Below are 18,782 nucleotides of genomic sequence, written 5' to 3'. Positions count from 1 at the left end.
CAAAACACATGCAGCAGCTGGACAGACCACAGAGGTTCCTCACCAGGAGAACCCAGGGCCTAACATCTACTCCACACAAATAGGCTAAAAGCCCTGTCACTCTACTCAGTCTCATGCAGACTCATCAGAGGTGACCTCTGTTCCTGCACACAAAGCAATCTCAGACCCTGCACTGATGGCACTGCTGCATATCCGCAAGTGAAGCTCCACTCCAATAACCTGCACGAGCGACCTCAACTTGGTCTGTCACATCAGTAGGACTTTTTGCAGGACAGATGTGTTTCCCCCCTTCTGTGGAACAGACCCCCTCTCCAAGTCGAGCAGAGCACTGCATTGAACCTTTTTAAGCTCAAACTGGACGGGGAACAGAAAATACACCCTGGGATTCGACCTCTGTCCCTGCTGGACAGGGGCATCAGGAGCTAACTTGTCAGAGTATGGGCTAAATTCTTGGCAACGCCTGTAAGGGCCTCAGGGCCAATAACCTAGTAACTTCCTATGATCCTATGGTCAACAGGTAGTCTAAATAATCATTCAACGATGTTGCCTCCTACACCAGCATAACAAATAAGAGGCACTTTCTCTGGCAATGGCAGTTAAATATTTTGTGCGCTTCAAAAGTCATCTGCCTTGTACCCTAAAACAAGGGTGTTAAGGAAGCCAACAATTTGCAATATGCGTTTAAATAAAAATGGCACAGTGTGTTTTTCTGTTTATATTCACCATTCTAATCAAGCAAATTAATGTCAATAATCAGTGCTACAAAAACACTTTCAAAACAATGAAAGTCAATTTAAAAAAAAGAAAATACAAAGACAGGAAAATGAAACTCTGCTACACCCAAGCAGTTCTTACTTACCATTTGCTCAACCATTCCACTGCAGCTCGGTGAAGCTGAAGATGTCCAGCTCCTTGACCAGCACTTGCAAGAGTTGCCATGACCACCACCAGTTCAGGGAAGCCTGCTCCATCTCCACTATTAAGCATCTCTGTCGCCATAGGAATGAGAGTACTTAACAGCACTGTACACACTCCCTCTCCAACTTGACTAAAAATCAGAAGAGGAAAAAATCTTTACATTTGCTCATAATCATGTCAAAAAAATCACAACACTAAACAAAGCTGCTTAACATCTGTGGTAAGAAAATTACAAACTAAGGTGCTTTAACCTCATCACTGTCACCCCTGACTCAAAGTACTTAAAACTACTCAGTTACAGTCTGTTTTTCAAACATCATCTATGCAACTTAATCTAAGGTTCAGAAATATAGCAAGCTTGCCTCACTTACACGGTGGCCTACTTTGCTGCCAACATGTACAGTACGAAACACTGGAAACCATTTGAAATACTGGGACCCACTACAAAGAGCCCTGAAACACTAACATTGAATGCAAGCCAAAAATGGACTTGCATATACTAATTAAGAGACTGCTATATTCTCCAAATATTACCTTTTCTCTGAGATATGGCTATCTCAGAATTAGACGTTTGAAGGGTCTGGGGGGATCGTGCACCCTTCCTCTACAACAGGGATGCAAGGGGGCTTGCACACACAAGTAAAAAAGGTCCTTTCCCCACAAATCACTTACCCTTCATTAGTCAGAACCAGAGATCTCACAACACAAAGAAAATAAATGGGTTCTTGAATTTGTCCTAAAGACAGAAAAGTCAAAGGAAAAAGAACAACTCAAAGGTTACTTCTGTGACCACTTCAGAAGGAAAAAATGGTGGGTGTGTCATAAGGGGCAAAAGACCTATTTGAATAACTGAACAAGCTTTCTATAAATTATGGCCCACACCTTAAAAGATGCTACATAAAGAGGTACCAGTTAAAAGTTTGAGACATGCTTCATATCCACTAAACCAGCATGCTGGAGGAGAGAAAGGGAAATCCATTAACCATGAAGCTCAAGTTCTAAGCATAAAAACATATCTTCGAAAGTGGCCTAAGATGCACAAAGCAGTTCTGAGACTTCTGCAAGCTTGATAGTAAAAACTAGACTAAATGTTTGCATTCAAAGTAGTACATTTTAAGAACTTTTATAATTGCACTCATCTTACTATTAAAATCATTTTTATTTATTTTTTTGCTCTTTACCTGAAGTAAAAGCTATTAATTGAATACTTTTTTATAGTCTGCCTCATACCAATCAATTGTCCAGATTTTTGCCTAATATTTCTGCTCTATTGCTCATAAAAGCTGTGGCTTTCTGGCAAATCACTGAAAACTAAAGTCAGACAATAATGGCACACATTTGAATGTCAGACTTCATATCTTTCAGAAAATTCACTCCAATGCAAAACCTGTCATCATATTAATTTTCTAAGTTTGTGAGAGCAATATTTAAAATGTGTCCCTATTTTGTGCCTTTGCCCCCATTTGTGCCTTTGTCCAGATTTCTTGCTCTAAGAGGTTGAGAGGTATGGTCCGCATTGCTTTTTGGTTTCTCTGCTGGGCCTATGTTTTTCTGAGTATGGTTTTCTCCCACACTCCACCCATTTTGGTTTTACAACTGCAGGCTTTTGAGCTGCCTGCCCCTACTGTACAGCTGGCCCTAAAAGCTCCTCCCAGTCTTATCCCCTCTGCTTGCCTTACTAGTTACTGACCGAAGAAATTGGGAAGGTGCTAACCTTAGACTGCTATTGTACTTTGGAAAATGCCTTCAAGTGTGCAAGTTCCTCTCACTGGCTTGTCTGCCTTTGAATCACCTTGCAATTATGTGTAACTAGCTGTTAGATTTGTTTCTGGTAGCTTTTCATTTGTGGCTAATGAAGTGTGTTTTTACATTGAGAAGATTGGGGCTGTGTAGGCTTCTGGCTGCTGTCCGCTCTACCCTGGCGTACTAGCTCTGTTACCAGCTGAACTATACTGTTTCCAGTCTTCTTTTAAGTCCTCCTGGTGCCTGAAGAACCTGCCAACCCTCCGGTGATTGATTGAAACTGCCTGTCCTGTACTGCACCCTCTACCAAGGAAAGAAATTACCAGCTGAACTATACTGTTTCCAGTCTTCTTTTAAGTCCTCCTGGTGCCTGAAGAACCTGCCAACCCTCCGGTGATTGATTGAAACTGCCTGTCCTGTACTGCACCCTCTACCAAGGAAAGAAATTACCAGCTGACTATACTGTTTCCAGTCTTCTTTTAAGTCCTCCTGGTGCCTGAAGAACCTGCCAACCCTCCGGTGATTGATTGCCTGTCCTGTACTGCACCCTCTACCAAGGAAAGAAAGTAGGTTATGGGCATAGATTTGTTGGCAGATTAGGCTCCTGTTCTGGTATTCCTAAAAGGGTCTTATAGTTTGCCTGTGCGCGAGTCTCTAGCAGCCAGTACCTCTCCTTCTTAGCCTCCCCTCTCCCACCCTTTGTATGCTCTACTCTCCTACTTTTTAATTAATTTCTCTCCTCCCTCACACCCCTCTTGGTCTTATATTATTTTTCTCTGTTTCTCTCTCTTTTTATCTGCGCTATCTTACAGGTAGCTCCCTCCCCTCTGTTTCTGTTTTTCCTCTGCTGTTCCCCTTTGGCTCCAACTAGCCCTTTCATCTGTTACAATAGTACTCCGTCTTCCTATCCCCTTTAACCTCTATCCTAGCCTCACTCTCTGTCTGTCTGTCCCCTATCTCTCTGATTTGCTCTATTCCTTGTAAACTGCCTACTTTCCTTGTTAACTTAGACCTGCTCCTCCTCTATATTCTCTGTATGTTCACATACTGATTTTAACCTGTCTGAGCTTTTATCATCTCCCTGGAACACTGGTCTCTACTTTACCTCCTTCTCACTATATACCTCTCTCACCTTACTTACCTGCATTTTTGATTGTCTCCTTTCCCATCTCTCCTTCAGTTGTTTCTTCGCCTGCTCCGTTGGCTCACTCCGCTCCCTTCCCTACCCCCAATTCCCACCCCCCCACTGGTCCTACTCTTATACCTCTCTGAACACACCCCCTACTTCTTCCTTCCAATATCTTAGCCCTGCTTTTTCCCGCTCCTCTGTTAACCACACCCCTTACCACCCCCTTCCCTCATACCTCTTTCCTTCCAATATCCCTCCCTTATATCTGACCTCACAGCTCTATACTTGTCTTCTACTTCATTTTTATTTTTTATTTTCCTTTTACACTATCCTTTTATACTCTCTTACTACCTCTTACTGACCCTCTTCCACTCCTCCCTCTCCTTTACGTTTTATATCATTTCTCCTATCTTAGCCACTTCTAGTGCCTTCCTTAACTCCTACTATAATACTCTCTAATTATGCCTCCCAACTTCCTTACTATGCTCACACTTACAGTTCCACTCCTTACCATCCTGTTCTCTGCATACCTTCTTACCTTCTATGAAAACCCTCTTTCTGTCCACTCCATCTACCCCAACAAACACACCTCAACTCTCACACATACTTCTCCCATTTTACACTCCAACATTACTTTTAACCCCAACTATCTCTTACCTAAATACCACAGACTCTCCCACCTTAAGTATGTCCATCCTACCAATAAGAAACTAATACTTCAAATCTTTCTAAAGAACCATTTAATAACCAAACCAAATCTTCCTACATTACAAGATGGAGACATCCACCCTAATCCTGGACCAACTTATCCCTCTCCCAAAACTTATAGACCTAAAATCAATGACTCCCTCCTTATAGGACACCTTAACATTCATAGTATAAATAACAAAATAGTTCAATTACATGCCCTCCTAGATATCCATTCTTTTGACATTCTCTGCCTCTCATAGCCTGGCTCAAACCAGATACAAAAGACACTGAGATCACACCCCAAGGCTATAGTATAAGACTTGACCGACCAAAACGTAAAGGTGGTGGAGTAGCAATTCTTTTTAAGAATCAGCTTAATATCTCTACTCTTCCAGCTTATCCTACCCCAGATTGCAAAGTAGAAGCCATCATAACAAAACTCCAAATAAACACCAAGAAATCCCTTTACATTATCTGCATCTACTTACCACCTGGAAACAATATACCCATACTAGAACCCTTTCTTAGCAAGGTATCTACTACTTACCCCCAAGAAACTATAATTCTAGGTGACATCAATGTTGACTGGAACACTATCAATGCAGATAATCCTTCCTCTCATATGAACCTATATGGTTTCACCCAGACTATTACTTCAACCACTAGAATCAACAAGCCTAACAATAAAGAGAGTATTTTAGACTGGATACTCAAACAAAGTCAAACACGCCTACAAAGCAGGAACCCTGCCTGATGATATAAGTGATCATTCTTTAACCTATATCACTAGAGAAAAAACTGATTTCCCAAACCTCCCTAACATTCAAAAAATACGCTCTACAAAACATTTTAATATAGACCTATTTCAAAATGAACTCAGCAAATGCAACTGGAGCCCCTTAAAATCTCTTCCTCTTGAAAATGCAGTATCATACTTTAATACCACTTTTTTATCCATTCTCGACAAACATGCTCCTGAACGCACCATCAGAATGAAACCCAATATTGCCCCATGGCTCTCTAAAGAAACTAAAAAGCTAATTCTCTCCAGAAATAAAGTCTGGGCCAAATGGAGATCCCATAGAAATTCCCTCGATCTTCTTCATTTCCGCCAACTTAGAAACTCGACTAAAAAAGCAATAATTACTGACAAAAAAACCTTCTATTGTAAACTTCAACAAACTCATAACAATCCCAAACAGTTTTGGTCATCTATTAATAGACTCCTTTCCCCAGGAACATCCCAAACTCCCACCCCTCTTAATGCTGACCCAGACATTCCCCACCTCACTGCAAATGCTTTCAACTCTTTTTTTACTGACACTATTCTATCACTAGCTAGACAACTTAGCACTAATAACTCCTGCCCACCTATAAACCAAAGACACTCTTCAAATAACTTTAAAATACAACCTATTCCTACATCTTTCATCTCTAGACTTATTCACAAACTGAAGCCTTGTACCCTTTCTGCTGACAAGCTCCCCTCACTTCTTCTCCAAAAAGCTGCCAAAGAAATTGCATATCCAGTATCTATACCTATAAACAGGACAATCCAAGAGGGAACCATCCCAGACATCTGGAAAATATCCCATATTATCCCATTACATAAAGGTGGGAATTCCATTGAGTACTCAAACTATAGACCAATTGCCCTCCTTTCTCCTTTAGCAAAAATAATGGAAAAATGTATTCACCAACAACTTTTACAGCATCTCTCTCAAAACAACATAATAGCAAACTGTCAGCACGGTTTTAGACCACATCACAGTACTACCACTGCTCTCCTATCGTTTGTAGATACTATCAATAGGAACCGCAACGACAACCTTCTCTCTTCTGCTCTCTTCATCGACCTCTCTAAAGCTTTTGATATGGTCAACCACTCCTTTTTAATTAACACTCTTACATCCCTCTCCTTTGATAATCTTGCCATTAACTGGTTTACATCCTACCTCAGCAATAGACAACAAGCAGTTTGTTGGGAAAACCAAATTTCCTCACTCACACCCGTTTCCATCGGTGTATCTCAGGGCTCCATTCTAGGACCTCTTCTCTTCTCCCTGTTCATCAATGATCTCCACTTAACAATCCCTCAAGTAACCTGCATTCAATATGCAGATGACTCCACCCTTATCTGCTCTGCTTCATCTCCTAATGAACTTTCATATATCACTCAAAATGTCTTCAACACAGTAGAAACTTGGTTCACCAGACGCAACCTCCTCCTCAATGCCAAAAAAACTAAACTTCTCCTTTTCTCTCCTAGCACACGGTCCACTCCCTTGGACTTCACCATCTCCTCAAATAATGCCACTCTCATTACTCCTGATCCAACAACAAAACTATTAGGAATAACAATTGATAACAACCTCTCCTTTGATCAGCATATCAACAACACCATTAAAATAGTCAATAGAAAAATAGGAAGCCTATATAGAATTAAACCTTTCCTAACCTCATCATCCAGAGCTAAGATTGCCCACTCCCATCTTTTGTCAACTCTTCTTTATGCCTCACCAATTTTTACTAACCTTAGGAAAGCCAACCTTAAACTGGCTACTTGCTACAACAACATTGCCCGTTTTGCCACTAGTAACCCTTTTAGAACTCATCACTGTATTAACCTGAAACTTCTAGGCTGGCTAGAACTACACAACCTTCTGTTAATCCCTCAACTCACCATTCCCCATAAAATTCTATACCAACCCAATAAAACCCCTATACTTTCTAAACTTTTAATCCCTTATAACAACCTAAACTCCCTTCGCTCTTCCAGTAAACTTATGGCTATTATAACAAAGACTAATAATTCTGCTGGTGACTCTCTATTCAATAATACTGTAAGAAGGAACTGGAATCTGCTTCCTAGCGATATAACACTTACCACATCTCTGCCTCTCTTTAAACATAAAATCAAAGATTATTTCCAAAGCCACTGGCTCTGTTCCTGTACTTAACCTGACTAATCTTTTACCTCTTCTGCGCTTTCCTACTACTCTGCGCTTTCCTACTACTTTACTTTCTCTCTCTCTTTTCTGAGTCTGCTTCAGTCTATCTCCTGCTTCCCTTCCTCCTCTCCTACTAAAGTGTTTCTCTCTCTCCTTTTGTTACTAAGATTAGTTCTATATAATATTATAAGTAAATTTTGTTCTCTGTTTTGTGCCTTGTTCTTGATGTTATTACAGCTAATAATGTTATTCTTAGAAATGTGATTCTCATGTGTATATCTGTTATTGGGTACTATATTTTTTTTTATTTGTCTTTTCACCTATGATGATTTGTCCATTTGCTTGTTTATTTTTGACTTTTTTTGTTAAAATTTGTGTGGAGCTTTTCTCCCTGGGCCTCTACTGAAAATGGAAATGTAGCCAGCTAGACTAGCCCAGTCAACAAATGTAAAATAAAATAAATAAATAAAATTACAGTGGCAGAAAAAAAGGTAGCCTGGTCTGTCCGAGCTGGGAAACGCACAAGGACGCTTAAAGTGATAAATTACTTGTTAAAACAAGTTGGTACCTTTTCACTTTGTGTGAAACAATTTTTTTTTTACATTAAGACTGCTACTCCAGTCACCGTAGCGAAGCAATCTGGAAAGTCCCACTTGGGAAACACAAAGGGGGCCTTAAAGTGAGATTCTTTAATCAGCCAGAGAGTGTTTTAGGGGTTTGGTTGGGTGTTTATCTGCACTTGAGAGCTACTTTTGTTGCGTTTTTACATTAAGAAGTTCCAGGACTTGTGGTAGGTTGTCTCTCCGAGTAGGGAAAAGCACTCCAGGGAGCTTAAAGTGTAGCTGTTTACTGGCCAGCGGACACAGAAGTTTTCAGCAATAAATTAGGCACGTTTTCACAGAACTGTTCACAGATCAGTGTACCCTGTACAGCAGCAAACCTATAAAGTTAGTACGTAGGACTTGAACCCTTAACACAAAGGCTGTATGTGGAGCTAAGCTTAGGGAGGCTAAAGAGGGTCTTATAACACTAATATCTAGCCTTCACCCTATACACCACTCAGGTGACCCATGTAAAACCACGACCATAAACCTTAACAGCCCAACCCAAATACAGGCACCAGCAACATGGATTTGCAATTTCCTAATGTCTCAATAGCCAGCCTGGTAGATATGGGCATCCTGAGGCAATGTAGCCTATTGTCTCATGTACTCAGACAACCATTTAATCCTTAAAAAAAACTAGCACAACATGCAAGAGACATGCATACATACCTTCTTTGTAGGCAAACATCTCACTTACAAGCAAGTTTGTAAAAACCACACGCACTACATCCTTCACATGTGCTGCTCACCACACACAGACCTTCTTACGCTGAAGCACTTAAGACACCTCTCCAAACATCTAAGCCTTCCAACTGCAATAATTACCCTCAGCAATCACTAAATCAAGCAAAAAGCAACACCTAGCACTACACATAGGCCTACACCCAATGATATCTCAAAAACAAAGCCTGTAAGGCAACCAAACACTACCTAGTACTCTTTGTCATACAGCATTCTATTGCACAGAACACAGATGCATTTCTCACCAGGCTGGACAAGAAGATAATGATTAGCTGCCTATCTGCAGCTAGGATCCATAATATCACACAGACACTCGAGTCACTGCACCACAAGTAGCAATAAGATTCTACTAGTGTGTGTGTGTGTGTGTGTGTGTGTGTGTGTGTGTGTGTGTGTGTGTGTGTGCGCGTGTAAATAACCTGGGGCATACCTCAATATACTACATTGTTTGTGTCTTTCGGCTTTTCCCGGTTAGGGATTGCCACAGCGGAACTCCGGTCCACTAATGATTAGTAGTTGATTTTTAAGTGCCGAGTTACCAGCTCTGACGCACAACCTTCAACAAAGGTACGCCCATTTACGTATGTCTCCATGCAGAAGACGCTCTAGCTGAGAATCAAACCGGACAGCGTCTTACTGTGAGGCGACAATGCTACCGCAGCACTACCACGCGGTTTATGAAGAGCGATATTATGGAGCTCTCTAAATATGTGTGACAATCAGACAAGTGCCTTGCACTGAGCAGCAGACTACTTTCACCAAGGATGATGCCACAGTATGAACAAAACAGGACCATTTTTAGTAACTGGCTTAGTTTCTGGTGTCACTCCATGGGAATCCAATATCGATCAGTATGGAGGAAATTAACAGACCACTTTGCTTTGCAAAGTATGGCCCGCAAATGTCCCCTCCTCGGCTTTTGAATATTGGCTAAAACTTTATCCATCCCCTTACAGCTTTTATTAGTCAATGTGAAAATAACAAAACTATAAATATAGCAAAAAACTCAAAGCAGCGTTAAGGTGTTACCACTCAATTCTAAGAGCCTAAAAAAGAAAATCCACACTTTACAAATACTTCTCACTCTGGAGAATATCCATATACTTTAGACCAACAGCAGTACAGAGTGGGGCTAAAGGTGCCGGTGTCTCAATCAGCATCAGCCGCAAATACAACTCTAGGATGGTTAAACAGGACAATGCCTAGTAATTCATCCCCACCCAAGTCTCCACAGACAATGTTCCTTACTATGTACCAGCCAACTACAGGTTGTCCTCTATGACCCACAAAGTGCACTATAGTAGAGGTGCTCAACATCCAACCAAATGCCCTATTCAGGGAAGATTAACAACCTCTCTACAGACTGGGAAATAAACACTGCCTCTGACAGGTAAAAAGTTTCCTGGACTTTATCAACACAAACATTAAGGACCAGATACAACACTCTCCAAACAGAAAATCAAATATACTAGACATAGCACTCACCAACATGGGAGTGTATTGCACCCCCCCCCAACTCAAAGACACGCCCTCATTGGTGAAGTCAGATAAAGCTATATTAGTCTAAAAAAATAAACCCAGAAAACCAAACTAATCCATTAGCAGTTAGGAACTATAATAAATTAAACTACATTCTATTAAGCAACGGTTTGTCAAAATGTATGGCTCCAACAAACCAAGGGAACACAACTACTGATGTAGAATCATTTACAAAAACTGTGTACAAACAAGCAAATGGATGCACTGAGGCTGTCCTACTACCAGACGCAAGCCCAGAAGATCTAATGCCACAAACAAACCACACTGGTGGAATCCTTAATTTTTTTCTTTTGTTATACAGTCTGTTAAATAAAGGCCAAAATCAGAAAGAGCAACTCTCAGACAAGAGCTCTCCAAGTCAACTAAAGAAAATAGCAGGTCTAAAAGTCCAACAATGCCAATTAAGAGGTCAGGATAGCTTCCCAGACTAAGGATAACCACAAGACCTTCTTCAGCTAGGTCAGGAATATTAATGGTAATAACTCAGCAGTGTGCAGCACTGACGGTAAATGGCACAACCTTCAATGACCAGAGTAACATAGCAAATCTAATAGCTGATAAATTTAGCTATGACTTCACCCTCCATTCCTCCCACACCATCCTCTTTAAAACCCCTACTAGCATATTCCCCAACTATCAAAAGACAGCAGTTCCTGGTAGTGCTCGACAAGGCCAAAAACACTGCTTCAATGGCCCTTACAATATCCTAGTTGCCTCCTAAATATCCTGAAACATGACCTAGCAGGACCACATGAGGCACTCCAACTACAGCCTCAAAACAGGTTGTGTGCCATGTGAATGGTGGGTTACACAAGTTATCCCTCTTCATAAGGAAGGACCATCAGCTAACCAAGAAACTACAGTCTGACAAGTCTAGTATGCAAAGCCATGGAATGAATTACCATGGAAATGATCAAAGACACTGGTAACCCTTACAATATCCTAGTTCATAGGTTCATAGTTTAGTACTAAGCTAACTGCCCTTGCGAGCCATTTTAAGCCTAGCCAATTATCCCTTGTGAGACTCAAACCCTGCACCTTGTGTTTGTAAGGCAAGCACCTTAGCCATTAAGCCACCCTCCCAACCCCAACTAGTTGCCTCCTAAATATCCTGAAACATGACCTAGCAGGACCACATGAGGCACTCCAACTACAGCCTCAAAACAGGTTGTGTGCCATGTGAATGGTGGGTTACACAAGTCATCTCTCTTCATAAGGATGGACCATCAGCTAACCAAGAAAATACAGACGCATCAGTCTGACAAGTCTAGTATGCAAAGCCATGGAATGAATTACTATGGAAATGATCAAAGACACTGGTAACCTACAGACACTAGATGCATCAAAGTTATGCTTTAAGGGAGGGTCTTGCCTACTTAATCTGTAGACAGAGGATCACCATAACTACGGATGAATGGAAAACGCAGCATACCACCTACTTTGACGTGGCCAAAGTATTTGATACAATCCCCACTCAGGTATAGTTGACAAACTCTCAGAACTAGGCACAAATCCCTACAGAGCTCACTGGATTGTCACTTGGCTTACAGATATGACCCAAGAAGTCAGGGTCAGCAAAAAGTACAGTTTTGTACCTACCATAAATGTAGATGTCCGATAGGTATGCATCTGCAGTCATCACATATGGGTTGTCCTGCCTCAGGCAGCCCTTCGGTCGGCCAGATTCCAAAGTCTGGGTCTGGCGTCGGCTGAAGTCACCCTTTCCCCGACGTCAGAGCGCCTGGGATATAAAAGAGTCAGCCGACGCCATCTTCCTCAGTTTTTCTTGCCCCAGGTGCCCTCTAAGGAAGGCTAAATTTGGAGGAATGTAATAAATTCCAAACATGCACAGAAATATATATATATATATATATATATATATATATACACATATATATATAAAAATATATATATATATATATATATATATATATATATATATATATATATAAAACAAATACAACATAATAGATAACCCCAGCAAGCTATGAGAGGGATAAGTACCCAAGAAATACCACAGAGGGGAAGGAGGGAGGGTAAACCTGACTGCAGATGCATACCTATCGGGCATCTACATTTATGGTAGGTACAAAACTGTACTATGTCCTTCAAGGATGCATCTGCAGTCATCACATTTGGGTAGAATACCATAGCCAATCTGGGAGTGGAGGATCTATGTAAAGGATGGTGTAGCTAAAAAGCCCTGCAGGACTGCTGTAGCAAAGCCTGCTCTGGATCTGGAATATAAAGGTAAATTGTAATGCTTGGAAAATGTATGCACAGAGCTCCATGTAGCAGCTTCTAAAATGTCCTTGGTAGCCACCCCTCTTAAGAAGGCTGTGGAGGTGGCTGTGGCTCTGGTGGAATGAGGTCTGATGTTAGCTGGCACAGTTTTTCCATGAAAGGAGTAACAAAATCGAATGCAGTTTCCTATCCATTTAGAAATTGTCTGTTTTGAAATTGCTTTTCCTTGTGCACTAGCAGCATATGCTACAAACAGCTGGTCAGATTTTCTGTTACTTTTAGTTCTGTCCAAGTAGTAGCGCAACTGTCTGTGTATGTCCAGGGTGTGCAGAAGCTTTTCCCCTTTGTTTTGTGGATTTGGAAAGAAGGTAGGCAGGTGAATAGCTTGGTTTAAGGAGACCCTGGATACCACCTTTGGCATAAATGAAGGAGTGGTTCTCAAAGAGACTCTGTCTTGATGAAAGATAAGGAATGGCTGTACTGCCATGAGGGCCTATAACTCAGATACTCTTCTTGCTGAGGTTATGGCCAGAAGGAAAGCAGTCTTCCAAGACAGGAACTGTAGTTCTGCAGATGCTGCTGGTTCAAAGGGAGGCAGTGTTAGTTTTTCCAACACGAAGTTAAGGTCCCAAGTAGGCACTGGTGGATTCCTGGGGGGGATTAATGATTTTAATTCCTCGTAGAAACTGTCTTAGGAGAGGATGAGAGAAGACAGGTGGATCAGTATTGTACTCTGCTGAAATTGCTGAAGCATGAATTTTAATGGAAGAGTAAGACAGGCCATTGTGGAGCATTTCTGCCAAATATTCCAGGATATGTGTCATGTTCATAACTGTTGCATCTAGGCCCTTTGAGGTGCTCCAGGTGTGAAATCGTTTCCATTTTGCTGAGTACGCCTTTCTTGTGGAAGGCCTGCGAGCTTCCATGATGATATCCTTCACTCTCTTGGATAGCTTATCCTGGTGATGAGTCAAGGTATTTTCCAGGCAGCTAGTTGTAATGTTTTCAGGTTGGAATGCAGAGTTTTGTAATTGTGCTGTGTTAGGAGAAGCGGCCATTGTGGAAGAAGCCATGGTTTCGTCCATGTCATGCTCTTTAGCAATGGGTACCAGTGCTGTCTTGGCCAGCCCGGAGCTATCAGAATCACTCTTGGCTGCTCTGCCCTGATCTTCAGTAAGACCTTGGTCATTAATGGAATAGGTGGGAATGCATACTCCAGCTGAAAGAGAGGGCGTCCACTTTCCATGCTTGTGGGTGGTATGTCCTTGAGCAGAATTTCTCCAGCTGATGATTGTGTGGGGAGGCAAAGAGGTCTATGTCCGGTCTCCCCCATGATTGTGTTATCTGATGGAAGATGTCTGGGTGCAGCATCCATTTGTGTGCCTCCATGATGTTCCTGCTTAAGTTGTCCGCCAGTATATTGTCCTTTCCTGGTATAAACGGGGATTGCAGCTGTATATTGAGTGTCAAGAAAAGCTCCCATAGATTCATCGCCAGTCTGCAAAGAGGGTAGGAATGGGTGCCTCCTTGCTTGTTTATGTAACACATAACTGTAGTGTTGTCTGTCCTTATTAGCAGGTGGCCTTGATGTAGAAATAACTTGAAGGCCTCGATAGCATGTATCACTGCCAGCATTTCCTTTTCGTTTATGTGCATGCGTAGCTCTTTTTGTGACCATAGTCCTTGAATGCATCTTCCCTCCAAGTGCGCTCCCCATCCGTGGTCTGAAGCGTCCGTTGTAATGGTTTGGCTGGCTATTGGTTCGCTGAAGGGCAAACCCCTGTTTGACTGGCTTGCTTGAGCCCCCCACAGAAATTCCCTTTGAAGGCATGGGATGAGTGGTATCAAAGTTTCCAAGCTGTGCCGAGTCCATAAACTCCTTAGGTACCATTGTAGTTTCCTCATATGTAGCCTTGCTTGAGGAATCAGAAGAATGCAAGAAGCCATGTAACCCAGGGCCTGCAGGATTTTCCTTGCAGTCAGCTGAGTTTGTCTTGACAGGTTTTTGAAGTAATCCGGTAGTTGGTTTTGTTTTTCTTCTGTGAGGAAAGCCATTTGGGTGGTTGTGTCTAGATCCACACCCAGAAAAGTTATTCTTTGGGATGGTATAAGTCTTGACTTGTGAATGTTGACTGTATATCCCAAGGCCTGAAGAAGGTAGATGGCATAATTCAAGTGTTTTTCCAAAATTTGTTGGCTGTCCGCTTGTATAAGGCAGTCGTCCAGATACGGGTATATTTGCATCCCCTGAAGTCTGCAGTGTGCAATTACTGATGCCAGGCATTTCGTGAATACTCTGGGCGCAGTAGATAAGCCAAAGGGCAATGCTGAGAATTGATAATGCTCTGAACCTGCAAGAAATCTGAGGTGTCTTCTGCAGCTTTGTCTGATAGGGACATGCAGGTATGCCTCCTTGAGGTCCAGAGTTACCAGCTAAGACCCCTTGCCCAGCATGGGAAGGAGTTGCTGTAGAGTCAGCACTTTGAATTTTGGCACAATGAGATAAGTATTTAGCGCGGACAAGTCGAGAATAGGCCTCCATTGCTTTTCTTTTCTTGGAACAAGGAAGAGTCTGGAATAAAATCCTTGGCCTTGTTCTGAGAGAGGAACCTTTTCTAGTGCTTTCATTTTCATTAAGTTGAAGATTTGTTTCAAAGCCTCTGCCCTTTGATTTGGTGGCAGGTCTGGCATGCCTTTTCTTTTCGGTAATGTGTGGAAATGGAACCTGTATCCTTTGTCCATTATTTGTAGTGTCCATTTGTCCCTTGTAATAACGTGCCAATTTTCTGAAAATAAGGAAAGCTTTCCGCTCAAAGGTGCTTCCAATTGAGCCCTGGTTGGCGGTGTCTAAGTAAAGTCATCTGTCCTTGTGCAGCAGTTGTAGGCCCTGCACTACCTCTCTGGTTGGGAGGCTGCCATTGACGTCCTCTGTAGGAGCCTCTAGCTTGCCCTCTACCTCTGGCACGCCTGTTCTTGCCTCTCTGAAATCTGTCTGTGTCTGGAAAGGACCAGTTCTTGGAAGGCCAATTTCTGCTGAACCTTGGTGGTTGGACTTGCATAAAATCTATGACTGTTTGTACAGATTTTGCCTTTTCTTCAAAATTCTTTAAGACCTCCTGAGCAGTGGAGCCAAATAACTTTTGCTTTTCCAGTGGAGCATCCAGAAGCTTTGCTTTAACATGGTCTGGCAGAGATTGTTCCTTCAGCCAAGCATGCCTACGTATGACTGCACCTGTCATAGCTGACCTACATGAAGCTTCCAATGCATCATAACCACACTGCAAGAAATGGTTGCTAACCTGTTGAGAGTTATGTACCAGATCCTGAAGTGATTTGCGATCTAGGGGTTCAGGTGAAGACAGCTTTTTATGCAATTCATCTAACAAATACGCTTGGTACTGTATCATATGAAATTGACAGTTTAAAGCCCTCATAGAAAGGGTAGCAGAAGTATACACTTTTTTACCCCATCACTCTAAAGCCCTGGAGGACTCCCTTTCAGAGGGGAGTGGATTTTTTGTAGTGACAGCTGCAACGCCTTTAGGGCCCTGGGAAATAGTTTCTGGATCAGCAGAGTGGGCCTTGTAAAGGAAAAGATGTGATTCTGGGACCCTGTAGTACCTATCGGGTTTGGCAGGAGCCGGAGGGAGAGGGTCAGGGGTTGTGCTAGACTCATATCATTAATGACATTCAAAACAGGGGGAATAGCCAAAGGTCTATGCTGAGGCAAATGCAAGAAGGTCCTTAATCTCTTCCTGGAATCAGAGAATTCCTGGCCCTGCCATTGGAAATGCTCCCTCATAGTGTGCAGAGTTTCCCCAAAAGACAGTTCTTCAGGAGGGGAGGCCGAAGGGATAGATTCCCCTGCATCAGAATCCACGTAGACCGAAAAAGCCTCCTCCTGGTAGTCCGAGAGAGCAGAGCCATCAGAGGCCTCATCTGAGGAGAGGGGATCAGAGGGCTCAACCCTGGGCCTTTTTTCAGTAGGAGGTTGAGAGCCCCTGTCCGGATGAGGTGGAGAGCCCCTAATTAATGAAACAAGGTCCTCTGCTAGACTAAGGATCTGAGAACCTGTAGTGGGTCCCACAGGGATAACCCTGGGAGGCATAGATTTTGAGTGTTTAGCAGCTTTAGCCCTAGAGAATGCCTTAATAGACATGGATGCAGGAGGCCTGGCTGCACCACGTGCTAGTTTAGTTTTGTCTAAGGGAATGGTGTCGGAAGGTTCCTGGACACCAGATTCCAATGGAGATTCAGCAACCGATACAGTAGTGGCCTCCGGGGCCGAGGTTGTCGGTTGTACGGTTTCGGTGGACGGAAGTACCAAGGACTCTGTTTCAGCAGAGACCGAGACACTCGCGGTAGGCCTGGCCGTGGTTTCAGCCGAAACCGCGGACCGCGTATGTCGGTCCTTGTCCTTCCGTTTCTTGATTAAATGTGAAGTCGGAGTCTCCGACGGCATTTTGTAAGCAAAACTAGCCCCCAAAAATTCCTCTGCAAACTCCGACCGACGTCTTAGAGTGCGTCGGTTGAAGGAAGCACAGGCGGAACAGGCCAAAACGTTGTGGTCTGGGCCTAGGCAAGGTAGGCAGTAAGAGTGGAAATCCTTATGAGGTATTTGTTTCCCACAAGTTAAACAATTATTAATTTTATCTGACATCGGCTGAGGCAAGAAAGAGTCCCCAACGGGGTACTTAGCTTTTGAAGTCTTCGGTTTAGCTGAATTACAGGAGCTGGCCGACCGGCACTTGCGAACTGCTTCTGCTTCGGGCACCAAGCGGCAAGAAAGACTGGGGAAGATGGCGTCGGCTGACGCTTTTATACCCCAGGCGCTCTGACGTCGGGGAAAGGGCGACTTCAGCCGACGCCGGACCCAGACTTTGGAATCCGGCCGACCGAAGGGCTGCCTGAGGCAGGACAACCCATATGTGATGACTGCAGATGCATCCTTGAAGGACATTCACCTCCATCAAGAGACTTTCACCACTGGAATACCCCAGGGCTCTGAGTTGGGCCCACTCCTGTTTCGCAACTTGTTCCTGGAGTATAAAGCTAATGTCAAAGGCCTCTGGACTCGACAAGTTAACAAGTGACTAAACTGGGAGCTATCAAATTCCCCCCCATGACACCAAAATCCTACAAGAGAAGGTCTAATAAAACAAATGACTGGTGTGAAAGCCACGGATTAAAACTCAGTGTAAAGAAATGCACTGCAGTGGCCTTTGGAAAAACATCTACTCAAGCTAATTACTTCATCAATAAAAATCCCCTAAGAGTTGACCCAATAGTTTGATGGATGAGCGTTCTCTTTCTAACTGTTCGGTAGATGGACAGGTGCTCGTATTCTAACCATCATTAGAACAAGAACAATCATTCACCTACCTGCATAACTGAATAAACTACTGGAAACCCCAACAAGGTGTCTTTATTCCTCCCACAGGGAGGGTATCAGAGAGACGGTCTCTCCTTGATCGGCTAGCTAAACTGATTTTGTCAGGACTAATCTTTTATACTCTGTTTCTTGTTAGTCCTGTCACCCTCTGGGTCTCAGGTGTGATACCAGACTTCAATTAAGCCCTATGGATTACCTCTGTTTTTTTGATACCTGAAAGAGAGCAAGAAGCATCTCTGGTCATCCACACCAATGAAGAAACCTTGTGGTCAGACTGAGTTACAAGACGCCTGGGTGAGGCTCAGACAGTTGAAAAAGGGCTTTGGATGTCATCAGACAGAGGTTTCACCAAGAGAAAACACTGCAGCAGGAGAAACCAGGCTTAAAGAGGTCAAAATGTAGGAATATAAGGGACTTTCACATTTTACCTAACAGGACATTTTAAAGTCCTATTAAAAACCCTTCACTGCTAAAAATGGTCCATCATTAACGAACCTGCACTACATACAGTAGCCACATTTTGCCATCCTGAAGATTACATCCTTTTTAGTTCCCATGTGGCCATTTTCAAAAATATTTTTTACATTCTTTCCTTTACTATAAACATTGGGCACATTACCAAGTGTAGTCTTCAACTCTTCAGTATATACAGTTTCCCAACCTGTCATGCCTCAAGACAAAACAGAAGTGTTGTTAAAGGCCAGACTGTACAACTATTTAAGCTGTGTTTGCATTATTGTTGGAAGTAGGTAACTGTCAGCATTGAAGGAATCTCACTGGCATCTCTGTTTTGGTGTACTGAACTTCACTCGGTAGCAAGTCCACACAAC

General features: G+C 42.7%; 1 protein-coding gene across 1 annotated transcript in view; it reads right to left on the bottom strand.

Moving 5' to 3' along the window:
• Positions 1–18,782, bottom strand: part of UBR4 (ubiquitin protein ligase E3 component n-recognin 4) — a 3,959,899-nt gene that overhangs the window by 2,847,735 nt on the left and 1,093,382 nt on the right. The window contains 1 exon segment of the mRNA XM_044087073.1: positions 860–1,048. Within this exon segment, the coding sequence (XP_043943008.1) occupies positions 860–1,048 (189 nt within the window).

The sequence above is a fragment of the Protopterus annectens genome, chromosome 1.part1 (genome assembly GCF_019279795.1).
Source record: "Protopterus annectens isolate FY-2018-M chromosome 1.part1, PAN1.0, whole genome shotgun sequence".
Lineage (NCBI taxonomy): Eukaryota > Metazoa > Chordata > Ceratodontiformes > Protopteridae > Protopterus > Protopterus annectens.
This window is presented reverse-complemented; position numbering and strand designations above follow the sequence as displayed.